Source organism: Engystomops pustulosus, chromosome 1 (genome assembly GCF_040894005.1).
Source record: "Engystomops pustulosus chromosome 1, aEngPut4.maternal, whole genome shotgun sequence".
NCBI classification, from domain to species: Eukaryota; Metazoa; Chordata; class Amphibia; order Anura; family Leptodactylidae; genus Engystomops; species Engystomops pustulosus.
In genome coordinates, this window is record NC_092411.1 from 184894812 (window position 1) to 184907762 (window position 12951).

At 41.9% G+C, this 12951-nt stretch overlaps 1 protein-coding gene across 2 annotated transcripts in view; it reads left to right on the top strand.

Annotated features, from left to right (window-relative positions):
• Positions 1 to 527: 527 nt before the first annotated feature.
• The window catches only part of UBA6 (ubiquitin like modifier activating enzyme 6), a 48487-nt gene continuing 36063 nt past the window's right edge, over positions 528 to 12951 (top strand). Inside the window, exons 1-13 of one of the 2 annotated variants that reach the window (XM_072114985.1) lie at positions 528 to 700; positions 2379 to 2442; positions 4278 to 4372; positions 5869 to 5897; positions 5978 to 6072; positions 6574 to 6685; positions 6890 to 6970; positions 7047 to 7169; positions 7346 to 7469; positions 7882 to 7985; positions 9118 to 9180; positions 9648 to 9724; positions 12193 to 12259. In XM_072114985.1, the coding sequence (XP_071971086.1) occupies positions 2402 to 2442; positions 4278 to 4372; positions 5869 to 5897; positions 5978 to 6072; positions 6574 to 6685; positions 6890 to 6970; positions 7047 to 7169; positions 7346 to 7469; positions 7882 to 7985; positions 9118 to 9180; positions 9648 to 9724; positions 12193 to 12259 (1011 nt within the window). In that variant the 5' untranslated portion in view covers positions 528 to 700; positions 2379 to 2401. The remainder of the gene's footprint in view (positions 701 to 2378; positions 2443 to 4277; positions 4373 to 5868; positions 5898 to 5977; positions 6073 to 6573; positions 6686 to 6889; positions 6971 to 7046; positions 7170 to 7345; positions 7470 to 7881; positions 7986 to 9117; positions 9181 to 9647; positions 9725 to 12192; positions 12260 to 12951) is intronic. The other variant, XM_072114994.1, reaches the window with a different exon arrangement.

Below are 12951 nucleotides of genomic sequence, written 5' to 3' on the forward strand. Positions count from 1 at the left end.
ACCCCCACATTCCTATCCCCTTCACATTGCACCCTCACATTATGCTCTCCTTCACAATGCACCCTCACATTCCTATCCCCTTCACAATGCGCCCCCACATTCTGTTCTCCCCTTCACACTGCACCCCCACATTATGTTCTCCCATTCACACTGCATCCCCACATTCTGCTTTCCCATTCACACTGCTCCCCCACATTCTGCTCTCCCGCTCGCACAGCACCCCACATTTCTATCCCCTTCACACTGCACCCCCACATTCCTATCGCCTTCACACTGCCCCCACATTCTGCTCTCCCGCTCGCACAGCACCCCACATTCCTATCCCATTCACACTGCACCCCCACATTCTGCTCTCCCGCTCGCACAGCACCCCCACATTCCTATCCCCTTCACACTGCACCCCCACACTCCCGCTCGCACAGCCTGCATCCCTTCTCTCAGCAGCAGCACATGGCAGCAGGCACTTCCCACAGACAGAAACGCTTCCTGTGTAAATTCTAGAGTTGCTCCTCCCACACCAGTGTCACATGATCGTGACGTCATCGGAGGTCCTTCAGACCACTAGGAAATAGCATCTGCCATTTAGAGCGCTATTCCTCCTTTCTGTGCACACGCTCTCCCTATAAGGTACGGATGTGCCCGTCCCGAGCTCGCTGACTATCTCCTGTCACTGTCGCCACTGCTCCTAGCACTGCCATTGGTAAGATTGCGCCCTGTACTTACCCTTTTTTCAGGAATGTATGACAATTGGGGTGTCACCGGCCTTCAGACTACCTGTAGTTCCCACATCTTATAGTCTGCATCCAAGATCGGGCTCCAGATATGAATGGTGGTTGAAACCATGACTGTGCAGAACGTGTAGATATGTGGATCTGAGTACTATATGATGTGTATACCATATTCCACCTCTGTTTTCTGAATTGAATGAATTTTATTAATAATACCATAATCATTTGGTCTTCGTTTGCAGTGTCTCATTTTTGTATGTGTTATCGTTGTTTCAGTGTTTGATGAAGGCTGCTGTGCCAGCTGAAATGTCATTCTTTACATGAAATTTGGACTAACATATATATATTTGCATTTGGTGTGCTTGGATTCTATGATCTTGTTGCGTACAGTTAGGAAACAATGAATGATGGGTTCCTGGCCTTAGATAAGTTGTTATTATTGGGAATACAGATAAGCGGATCCAAACTTTCCAGGCATATTGCCAGCCGAACAACCAATCTGGTAAATATGGCCAATCACAGCCATGGCTAGTTGGCCAGGGTTGTCAATTTGCTGGATTGGCTGTTCGGCCGACAATATGTTCAGGTCGCGCGGGATACCCTTGAACAGAAAGTTCTGGTCAGTCAACTTTAATTGTGAAGTAGCCCAGATAATACACTGAGCAGCGCTTGTGATGTCATGTCTACACGTCACATGTCCTGTTGCAGCTTGGTCCCATTCAGTGGTGCTGACCTACAATACCAAGCACGAATGACGTAAATGATAAGGCACTATGGGGCAAATTTACTTACCCAATCCCCGAACCAGACAGTCCGAGGAACATGAAGTCCGGCGTAATTCACGTAGCTTGTGCGCCCGATTTCCTGCATCTGTTGCTTCCCTCCCAAGGTCCGCCGGAGTTCACTTTTTTCTTCCCGGCGCTTGTAAGTGCCTGTCTTTCCGATGTTAAATCCTGCGTGTTGTCCGAATCCGTCGCATCGGTCGATGGCCCGCCCCTTAATTTGTGTTGCCTGAAATCTGGCGCTGATGTGCCAAAATCTAATCGCATGCGCCAAAATTCCCTGTTAAATGCGCCGCAACTCGTAAATCGTCGGGGATCCTGGCGAAAATGCGCTCTGCGGACCCATAGTAAATGAGCCCCTATGTGTATTGTGCAGTGAAGAGGCTGCACCACTATTCTTAAAACAGCTGATCTGCAGGGGTGTGAAGTGTTGTGTCCACCCACTAATTCAACTAAATAGGGCTACATTGTTGACCTTTTTAGATTGATGTGACACTCCCAAAACTGCAACAAATCTTTTTGCCCAATTTGACAATGGATTACAGGGAGCAGGATGTTTTTAGTATGTTACTAATAATTTTGAGATATTTTAAGATGTTACAGAATGATCAAGAAGGAGCTACACTAGATGGTCATAAATAATGTCTGTTAAAGGTGGTAACCCTAGCTGACCTCATTAGACTAAGGAATCTAAAAAAATATAGGCTTCATCTGTATCCCTTGGATGCATGTTATGATACAAAATGTCAACTGGCTCTGACAACTAGCCTGATGATCAAAATGACCAATCTCCTATAAACAAGTTCAGTTATCAGGAGGGAACCAGAAGACTTTCAGATTTTGACTTGATATTTTTGGCCTTCTCCAGGACACAAAGGATCAATTCTCACAATGGCTGCAGACTCCATGGAAATCGATGATGGTCTGTACAGGTTAGTAAAGTGATATCATCCTATAAAAGAATGCTAAGATTAAAGGAAACCTACCACTTAGTATGGCAGGGGTAAGCTGTAAGTACCGAGCACCAGCTCAGGGTGAGCTGGTGCCGGTACTTACTTTCGTTAGTGTTAAAACCGCGGTATCGCGGTTTTAACACTTTTTAAACTTTAGGGCAGAAGACACTGCGTGCGCACGATCGCGCGCGCGCCGCCATAGGAAATAGCGGAGATGTTGCGCGCGCACGGTCGCGCGCAGCGCCGAATCCCCTTCTGCCCTAAAGTTTAAAAAGTGTTAAAACCGCGATACCGCGGTTTTAACACTAACGAAAGTAAGTACCGGCACCAGCTCACCCTGAGCTGGTGCTCGGTACTTACAGCTTACCCCTGCCATACTAAGTGGTAGGTTTCCTTTAACTGAAAGTACAATCATAAAAACAAGATGAGTGTTTCAAATGGTATTTGTGGGGGACAGAGATTGTGATAACGCCTCTACAAGCATCTATAAGCATCCTTGTACAGGCTGATTTACTCCACCTCCCCCCAAAAAAACACCAAGCTTATGAGCTGTGCCCATCCCCTTGGAAGTATACGAGCAGCCATCAACAGGTTTGAGTTGTCAATGTGACTGCCCGATCCTTTACTTTGATAGGGGGTTGATATTATCAGCCCCCTGTAGTCACCCCTGCCCCTGTATACAGTGAGAGGCATGCTGAGAAGGTGCTATATGCAACCTCTCTGCATGTCTCTGTATACAGATCACTGATAACAGTGATCCAATGGGCTGTTAGATCACTGTTATATGGGATCTATATATAGATTAACCGGGAACACACTTTCCCCTATTTCAGATTAAAAAATAAAAGTAAAAAAATTAACGGTGTAAAAAAAAAATAAAGCGTTATGCATCAACCCCTCCCAAAAATAAATGAAATAAATTTACAGGTGTCAGCCCCGGCCCACTCTGTGGGGGGTCTGGGGTCGGCATTGGCCACAGCCAGCTTGAATGTGGAGCAAAACCTGCATATGAGACCTGTGAACATACCCTGAAAGTGACCATTTAATTTTGGGGGGGGATTCAGGGACAGAACTGTTCGGCAGTAATACCACATGACTGGCCTGTGAAAAATTGGCCATTGCTTGCCGAATTGCATACAGTGCCGCTGACGTGACTTTCTGCATCATATTGAGTTATGTTGCATGTAGGACCCTGCTTCCCTAATCGGTGCTGCTGTTTTGCCATCAAGCAGCAACTCATTGCCTAATATTTCACTATGATGCTTGGTGTCCTGCCCCCAGCACTATGCACAGTTTCTTTTTCGTGGACTGAGCATTGTTGTGTAGCTCTGGTCTATGCACTATGCCTCCACTTCCCATGTCCACCTACATTAACCCCTTCACGACATAGGACGTAACGGTACAGCACAAGAGGTTACATTTTCGCCAAATATCTTTTTTTTCATATGTCAACACTAAACATATCCATACCCAAATTGGTCAACTAAGATGAAGTGCAATGTGACACGAGAAACCAATCTCAAAATCCCCTGGATATGTTCAAGCGTTCCAAAGTTAAAACCACCTATAGTGACAGAAGGCAGTTTTTTTTTTTTTGTTTTTTTTTTAATGGCCCTTGACAGGAAGGTGCAAAATGGCCAAGTTGTTAAGAGGATAAGCAAAGACCACAAAAAGCCTACATGAAAACTGTAAACCTGTAATTTTTCTGATTTCATACCTTTGCTCTCTGTTTCCTGATCCATGATGTGAAGATAAAAATTTTGTGCCTTTTTGTAACTTTTATTCATCAGCAGATGCTAATTTTTATATTTTAGCCGGCAAAGGTATGTCCTGGGTGATACAGCTATGCAGAAAATGGCTCAGTCCCATGTTTTCCTTAGTGGTATGGGCGGACTTGGTATTGAAATAGGTAAGTGTGATGACCTTACTTTGTGTTTCAGTTCATGAATTTCTCTAAAATGTAGACTTCTTCATAAAGAGTGTCTACCAGGAGTTTTGACCATAAGTTAGCAGTCTTGAGATCTGTGTAAGTATTCCTGTGTGTTGTTAGTAGAAGCAGGACTGTTCAAAATGCATTTTTAGTCCATGATTGTAGCTGTACTGGCAGAGACTCCTAAAACTGTGTACTTACAACTCTGCATTCAAACTGCTCTCCAGCCCGAGTGCTGTTCTTAGATCTCACACACCTGTGCTCCAAGTCAGCTACTATCTTGGAATATAAATGCATTTTTTTTCACAGTCCCCCAGCCACTAACAACACACACAAAGGTCTGGTTACACAGATCTCTATGACCGATGCCTAACACAATCCACAACCTAAAATTGGCAAAACTTTGAAAAGACCTTAACACCTTAAAGGGGCTGGCCACTTTTCAATAAATCTGTTCTCTTAGACATGTCTCTGCACGTATATGTTCCTGTGCCTTTGCCTACTTTGAGAGTTTCAGCCTTTCCCTGTTATCCACATGCTGCCCTCTGCATATATACACAGTTCTATATACTAGTTAATCATACTACAGCTAAGGATGTTTTAAGAGGGCTCACAGGCTGTATTCATATACCATTTAAAGTATTTGCATCTCTACAGTTAATGCGATTGCTGGTTCCACTTATTCATCGGCCCAGATTTATCAGAAGTAGTGCAAACTGTACTATGTGCACGTTGTCTCACTAGTATGCAGAGAGTGCCAGATTACGCCCCTTTAGATGCAAAATTTTGTGGTGTGTCACAAAACTGGCCAAGTGACTTTATAAATACATGTGCAAGAAGTTTGCACGTTCTTTTCAAACTGAAAACTGGTGCAGTCAGTTAAAGAGGACCTGTCACCCCCCAAAAAAATGCACTCTGAGCTGCATACTAAAGTAATCAGCTACCCCATTTTTAGCAGTGATAAACTGCTAGCTTTATCTGAACCCTCCAATGAAGCTAGTAGACTCTGCCGCGCCGTACCTTCAGAACGGTCGGCCGCATACATGAGAGGGCGGGACTAGGAGGCTGTGACTGCTGCTTGAAGCCTGGCAGTCACCGCCTGCATATAGAGTGGGAGGGGTGGTCTGGGGAAGAAGCAGCAACCTGGACCACCCCCTCATGAATACGCCAGACCACTTTGAGCTTGGACCAGCGTTCTAAAGGTACGGCACTACAATGTTTGCTAGCTTTATCGGAGGGTTCGGATAAAGCTAGCCGTTTATCACTGCTAAAAATGTGGTAGCGCTAGCTGCTTACTTTAGTATGCAGCTTCTAGTGTGGTTTTTATGGGTGGCAGGTCCTCTTTAATAAATGTGGCCCTCTTGTGTTTTGCTTTTGCAAAATGAACTTGCATTAGATTGCTTTTAAGCAATACCTGTGACTTATACATGTGGCTTATAGACTTCTCTCACCTACGATGTTTCTTTGTTTTCTAGCCAAGAACATTGTTTTAGCTGGTATAAAGGTAAAAACTATTTTTTGTCTTTTGTGTGTTCTATTTTTCTGGTAAAGCTTGTGATTTATAACTGGGTTTTCATCCATCAGGCACTGACAATCCATGACACAAGACATTGTGAAACATGGGACTTGGGGACCAATTTCTTTATCAGGGAAGATGATGTCAGAAATCAAAGAAATAGGTTAGTGCGATGTGTAATGTCGTCTTTTGTGGTATTCTGTACTTTACTTAAATGGGTTGGATCAAGTTTGATTTTTAGAATGCTTGGACCCCCACCAATCAATGGAAATGGGGTCTCGCTGTCAATAATTGATTAAGAAGCGGATCTAGCATCTTACCTGCCTAACTGTTTAATATGGGGATTGTCCAAAATCTTAAAGTACAGCGCTCAGCTATCTCTGGCACACCCATAAACAATGTGTGGAAGTATTGGAGATATATATATTATTGAGCATAGTTTTGGCATGTATATAGTATATGCTTAATCTGACACGCCATCAATCCTTAATAAAAAAAAAAAAACCCTGTTCTTGTGCATGGTGGAGATCACAGCATTCAGGCCCACCTATCAGATTTGTATCCTCTATTCTGTAGATGGGGATATCAATCAAACTTGGTAAAATCCCTATGAATATTATACAAAATTCCTTCTGAATAACTTCTCTATTTTAATACATTGCAGAGCTGAAACCTGCCTTCACCACATTGCAGAGCTAAACCCTTATGTCCAAATAACCTCATCAACTATTGCACTGGAGGAGTCATCAGATCTTTCATTTCTGAAGCAGTTCCAGGTTAAGAAGTTACCCTTGTTATTGTTTTACATGAAGGCTGTCAATCTGTTTTGATAGATAAGCCCCCACCAGAGGTGTATGGTATAGGCCCCACTCCTTCCTCCCCTTTGATCTAATTTGCATGGGTGGCTAACCATTAATTTTCTTATTGTTTGGCTAACTTTACTTCCAATTTAGCTAATGCTGTATACTGTTTTCTCTTAGTGTGTAATACTTACAGAAGCAAGACTATCACTGAGGAAGAGGATCAATAACTTCTGCCATGACCAACAGCCACCTATAAAGGTACTGTATATGACTGTAAGTAATTTATATCCTTGCAATTTAGCCATTTGTTACCCAGTCTTTCATCTTATTACAGTTCATCTGCGCAGATTCTTACGGCATATGCTCCTTCGTGTTTTGTGACTTCGGAGATGAATTTCAAGTTCTGGACACCACAGGGGAGGAGCCAAAAGAGATTTTCATTTCAGATATAACCCAGGTAATTGTAGTTTTCTCGGTTTATCATTTTCAAAATTAAAGTCCAAAGCTGTTTAATCAATGTTTAAAATGTTATTGGTCTCTAAACGTGCTGCCTAGTTCACTTAAAACTATGACCTATCTCGCGCACATTATTTTTGAATTAGTACAATATTAATTCCCTGGTTTTATTCTTAGTCTAATCCTGGCGTAGTCACGTGTTTTGATAATCGTCCTCACAATCTTGAATCTGGCCAATTTGTGACCTTCCGTGAGGTGAATGGAATGTCTTCCTTAAATGGCTCCACACATCAGATTACAGGTAAGTTACTCTAGCTTCACAGGCTGTTACAGTGCAAGGGACACTTCCCTCCTCCATCGTGTGCTGAAACTTCCTGTGCTGCTGTGATGTTACAGCAGGCAGAGGAAGGGGAAAGGGCTGAGGGAGAAATGGGGGAGCCTGTAAAGCTACATCTCAGAGGAACTCTTGTAACGCCCCAGAACCCTTCTAGCTCATTAGCATAATGGATAAGTGTAGCCATGAATAACAAATAAAAGATGAATACCACCACAGTCTTCAGGTTTATCCATGCTTAATTTGGATGGTAGATTTCCTTTAACGCGCGTACAAGAGGATTTGTGTCTTGTGGGTTTTTTTGTTTTGTTTGATATGTATGCTTTATAGGCTGTATTATACACGTAAGCAACAATGTCTTCCTCTATACTCTTTTCAGTTACATCACCATACTCATTCAGCATTGGAGATACATCAGGCATGGATCCATACCAGCATGGTGGTCTAGCTCTTCAAATTAAAATGCCACAGTCGTTCAACTTTGTAAGTATCTTATGTTTTTAACAAAGAATTTTGTAACTCCAATAAACCAGATGGGAACTGCTATCGGTAGATATGGTAAGTTTAGCTGCTATAGAATATAGCAATTAGCAAGAAAATCTAGGAAGAGATAAGTAGTTGTAGAATAATATAAGCTATGCAGATATGATTGTGCAATAAAGATGCCTGACAACCTTCTTGGAATGAGAAGAAGCGAGGGAGGGAAGTCCCTTCTGAATAAGTTATTGTGGTAATAGCTTTTTTTTATACTGTTGGTATTCAAGGGGTTTTCCAGAAATAATTGTTAATGGATTCTCATTAGGATAAACAGTCTGGGGGAGATTTATAATCAAGTTTTTGAGGTAAAACTGTTCTAGTTGCCCATGGAAATCAATCAGAGCTCAGCTTTAATTTAATAGGCAGCTGTGGGAAAATAAAAGCTGAGCTCTGATTGGTTGCCATGGGCAACTAGAACAGTTCTGCTCTAAGAGACTTATGATAAATCTCCCCATCTGTGCCTATTACCTAACACCCTCCCCGCCCATTGTTTTGTTTTTTCATGTTTTTAATTATGCCATGTTATACTAACTATGTCAGACTAATAGCTTTAGTCCTTTTTTTTTTTTATTATATCTAGTTTGGTTTTTAAATTGGTTTCCCTTAAGGGACACACAAATTGTGAACAGTTTGGACTAATAAATATTTACACGTTTTTTGTTTTCAATCATTTTTATTAAAAATTTTTTGTTGTAAAACAACCAATGTAACAGAGTGTATAGGGATGGAAAACAATGTTACATTGTATTGTAAAATTTGCTGACTTCTTTGGTGTTTACAACTGATCACATTCATTTTTTTTTTTAAACCAATAAGGTCCATGAGACCTCCAGAAATATATGTAGAGCTGCACAGGAGGAGATGTTTTTCTCAGTGCTCCCTGTACTGCCGCTCTTGTCATCCACCTGCATGTAGGGCAGTTTCAGGCAGAGACGAGGAGGGAGGATCTCCTGATCTTTAGGGAAGTTGTTAGGAGGGTCTGGCCACTATCCTTTGTGTGTCCCCTGCATTGGTGTCTTGCTATTTTGAATGGAAATGCAGATATGTCACAACCTGGTTACTACTTTTCTTTTTTCAGGAGAGACTAGAAAAACAGCTGATGGACCCAAAGTATCTGATTGCAGATTTCAGCAAACCTGAGGTAAACCAAAAAAGAAAAATATGAGAGAGGACATAGAAATTTACACAGCAGTTGTCTTAGTATTACCACAGGCAGGAGTACATTGACTAACTGGTTATAATTGGTAAATTATAAATAAGTTACGTTACATATACTTGGGAGATTTTTTACTAGTAGCGATGCATTAGAATTCTGGTGCAAGGTTTGCCAAAAACTAAAGTCTTACATCTCTGGAGCCACATATAACAAGTGTTTTAGACTTTCATGACTTTTGTACGAAAAGGGATGTGGGGTCGCCGAAAGGTGGGCATTTCCTAAATTGGGACACACGGAGCCAAAAATGGCATGAACTAAACCAAACAGTAGGTGTAATAAAAGACTAAATTGTCTTAAGTGGAGGTGTATTTGGCTCAATATAAGACATAACTTTTAGACAGCTTTGGTTAATGGCCTTTTTTTTTTTTTTTTTTTTTCTTCTGGATTCTCAGGCACCTTTAAGCATCCACTCAGCAATGTTGGCACTGGATAATTTCCAGGAGAATAACAGCCGCCTGCCAAACATAAGGTAGTATTGGTAAATGTAAGAGCAAGAAAATAGACATTCTGCACAACATTTTACATTACAAATAATACTACTGTATTGCATTGCAGACCGGTCATGCCACAGACCTGGTGTACATTCCATCATTTTATAGCCTGACATAGATTGCTATCTGTACCTAAAGGAAACCTACCATCAGGAATACACTAACTGAAGTTCTCCTGATTGTAGATTCCTTTGTTCCTTCTAAGGCCTGCATTGTCTTTCACCTTATCTTTTCTCCTTCACTAAATAAAAACATTCTCTTTTGTGTTTGTAAATGAGCTTCAGAGGATACTGGGGCATGGAGTAGCCCAGCCAAGTACCTGGGGCTAAGTGCGTGGAGATGTCCCGGTATTCTAAGAAGTCTTGCATACCAGTGCGTACCCACAGCGTTCTTTGGCTAAGAGAAGCGCAGGGCCGGCGCTGTAACATGGCAAAATATAGGAAATGTCCTGTTCTCAGTGCACAATCACGGTGCAGTGAGACAACGTGTGCTCACCACACCATGACCAGGCTCCATGAAATGAGATTATAGGCGTTATGTGCATGCATTTAAATTTTAAGCGTCCCTGTTGTCTTGGTGACATTCATGCTACCTTACTACATCACTTATGGTTACGTATACACCAAAGCGGAAGCTCTCTCAACGAGGACGCCGATGGAGCCTGCTTTTGACACTGGTTTTAGGAGGAGGACCATTTGTACTGGGTAGTGTTTTTTGGCAATTAATTGGGGACCACATAACGGAACCTTTACCTACCCCTGAGGAAGTCACTTTGGAGTGACGATACGTGTGGGGTCTGCCTCCCCTGCACCTCTCTAGACCTCCAATATGTTCACAGTTTGTCAGCCTGACCGACCGTGATATTGTGAGATATGCATTTTTTTCTGATTTACTGGGCTGTATTTACTTGTTACACCATCTATTTGAAAGGTCCAACATTTTGTTTCATTGTATTCTACATTTGGAGTAAGCGGAGTTTACAGGGACACTGCTTTGTCGCCTTCTTTGTCCCTGTAATTAGGTGCATCAAAATGCACCTTTTTAGATGTTTTTATCATTGTTTTGTGTCCTATGTGATTATTATGAATTATTAAGAGTCTGTTGTTTTTTTTGTTTTTTTTTGTTTTGTTTTTTAAATCTATATTTCGGGGCACTTATTGCATGGCTTCTTGTGCACTTTTTATGGTTCAAATTGATGCATGGCCATATTGATCTAGCTATGCCAACTTCCTCTTTTAGCATGCTGTGACCGGGCTCCATAGGCGACAATGGTGACGCAATTAGTGCGTTCGGGTATCGGTCCCCATTATGTTTATGTAAATGCACCCTTAGTTATGGAGAAAAGATGCCTCAGTTAGTGTACTCTTTATGGTACACACAATGGAATTTAAGGAAGTTTAGAGCAAGGAACAATGCATAGGGAATTGGGGTACAGAATGAACAAACTCTTCTGTGTGTGAACATGGGTGACAATATCTGAGCCCTCTGGATAATATAGGTATTCAAAATATTCTGCAACATAAATAACACCTCATTAAAGAGGACCTGTCACCCTGAAAAAGTGCACTAGGAGCTGGTTACTAACGTAAGCAGATCCTAGTGCTAAAACAAATGAAGCAGTGTTATCGGAAACCTCCGATAACACTAACTAACACCGTTGCGATGTACAGTACTATTCATGAGGGCGAGCGGAGCGGTCCAGGGAAAAGTAGCAACTCGGACCGCCCCCTCAAGAATACGTTTGTACTGTACAACACAGCGGTGTTACTTAGCGTTGTCGGAGGTTTCCGATAGCGCTAACAGTATAACATTGCTGCGTTTGTTTTGGCACTAGGAGCTGCTTACTTTAGTAAGCAACTCTAAGGCTATATTCACACTGCCGTTGCCCGCCCGTACCGTACCGTAGCGGGCAACGGCAGTGTACGGGGAGAGGAGGAGGAGGAGGTGAGCACAGCTCACCCCCGCCCCTCTCCATAGCAACCTATGGCGCACGGCGCCGTATTACGGGAAAAGATAGGACAGGTCCTATCTTTTTCCCGGGTACGGAACGGTAGGGTGCCGTACGCCCATTGCTGCCTATGGGGGACGTATATCGGCCGTATATACGTCGGCCGTATATACGTTCCCCATACGTTAGTGTGAATGTAGCCTTAGTGCACTTTTTCAGGCTGACAGGTCCACTTTAAACCTCCGCATTGGCTGTTGTCCCACATTTGAAAGTAGACTTGACTCTGTAAATGTCTCAATACATGCTGAGAGTTGATGTTCTACTATTTTTTTTTGGTTCATATACCCTTAATTTGCAACACTGTTCTAGGTTTTAAAATCGCTGTTGAGATGATTGGTGTATCCAATTTTTTTTCATATAATTTTGTCACTTTATACGATGATTTAAATGCACTGTTAATACGTATGTACTTCAATGAGGTGAATTGTATTTGTGTAGGTGCATCCAGGATTCCGAAGAGATGCAGAATATAGCAGCGTCTATAACAGAAAGTCTGCAGAGTAAAGTAGGTTTCACAGCCTAAAGACTGCTTCCCAGGTTAAAGGCTTTATTGTTTTGATATTTTTAATATCCACAACCATTGTTACATTTATGAAATTTAGCTTGACTCTAGTTTGGATGCATGCAACCTGATATCATTAGAGCCTCTCAGGAAACTATCATTTTTACTAATAGTTTTACCATTTGGTTATTTGGTTATCTGGTTTAGACACCTTACTTATTCCTATTTTTAAGATCTCTTCATCATTATAATTAATGGAAGAGGCTTCCTACATTGGATGAGTGCTTTAGCATCAGTGGAGGGATCTTCCTTTTAGAAGCAGAATCTCTTTACCTCTAACCTCATCTGAGCAGCACTCTGTCCCCAGTTATTCCATCTAGACCTTTATGAACCAAATTGACAACTGTTGACTGCTAATACCCATTCGTCTTTTGTGCATGTTTTATAGCCACTACACCCACGCTTTCATTATGTTTATAATTTGGGTAGAATGTGACTCATTTGACTTTGGAGGTGATTTATTTTAATAGGTTAATGACTTGAGTTTTAACTTGTGTGATATTTCTTACCGAACTTGGGTGTACTGCTAGTTTAGTAGTGTAAATGCCGGCGTTCCCTAAAGGGGAATGTGTCATAATTTTAAATCGTCCTATACTCTGTGCTTACAGGTACAAAGATAAAACATGTAAAGCTTA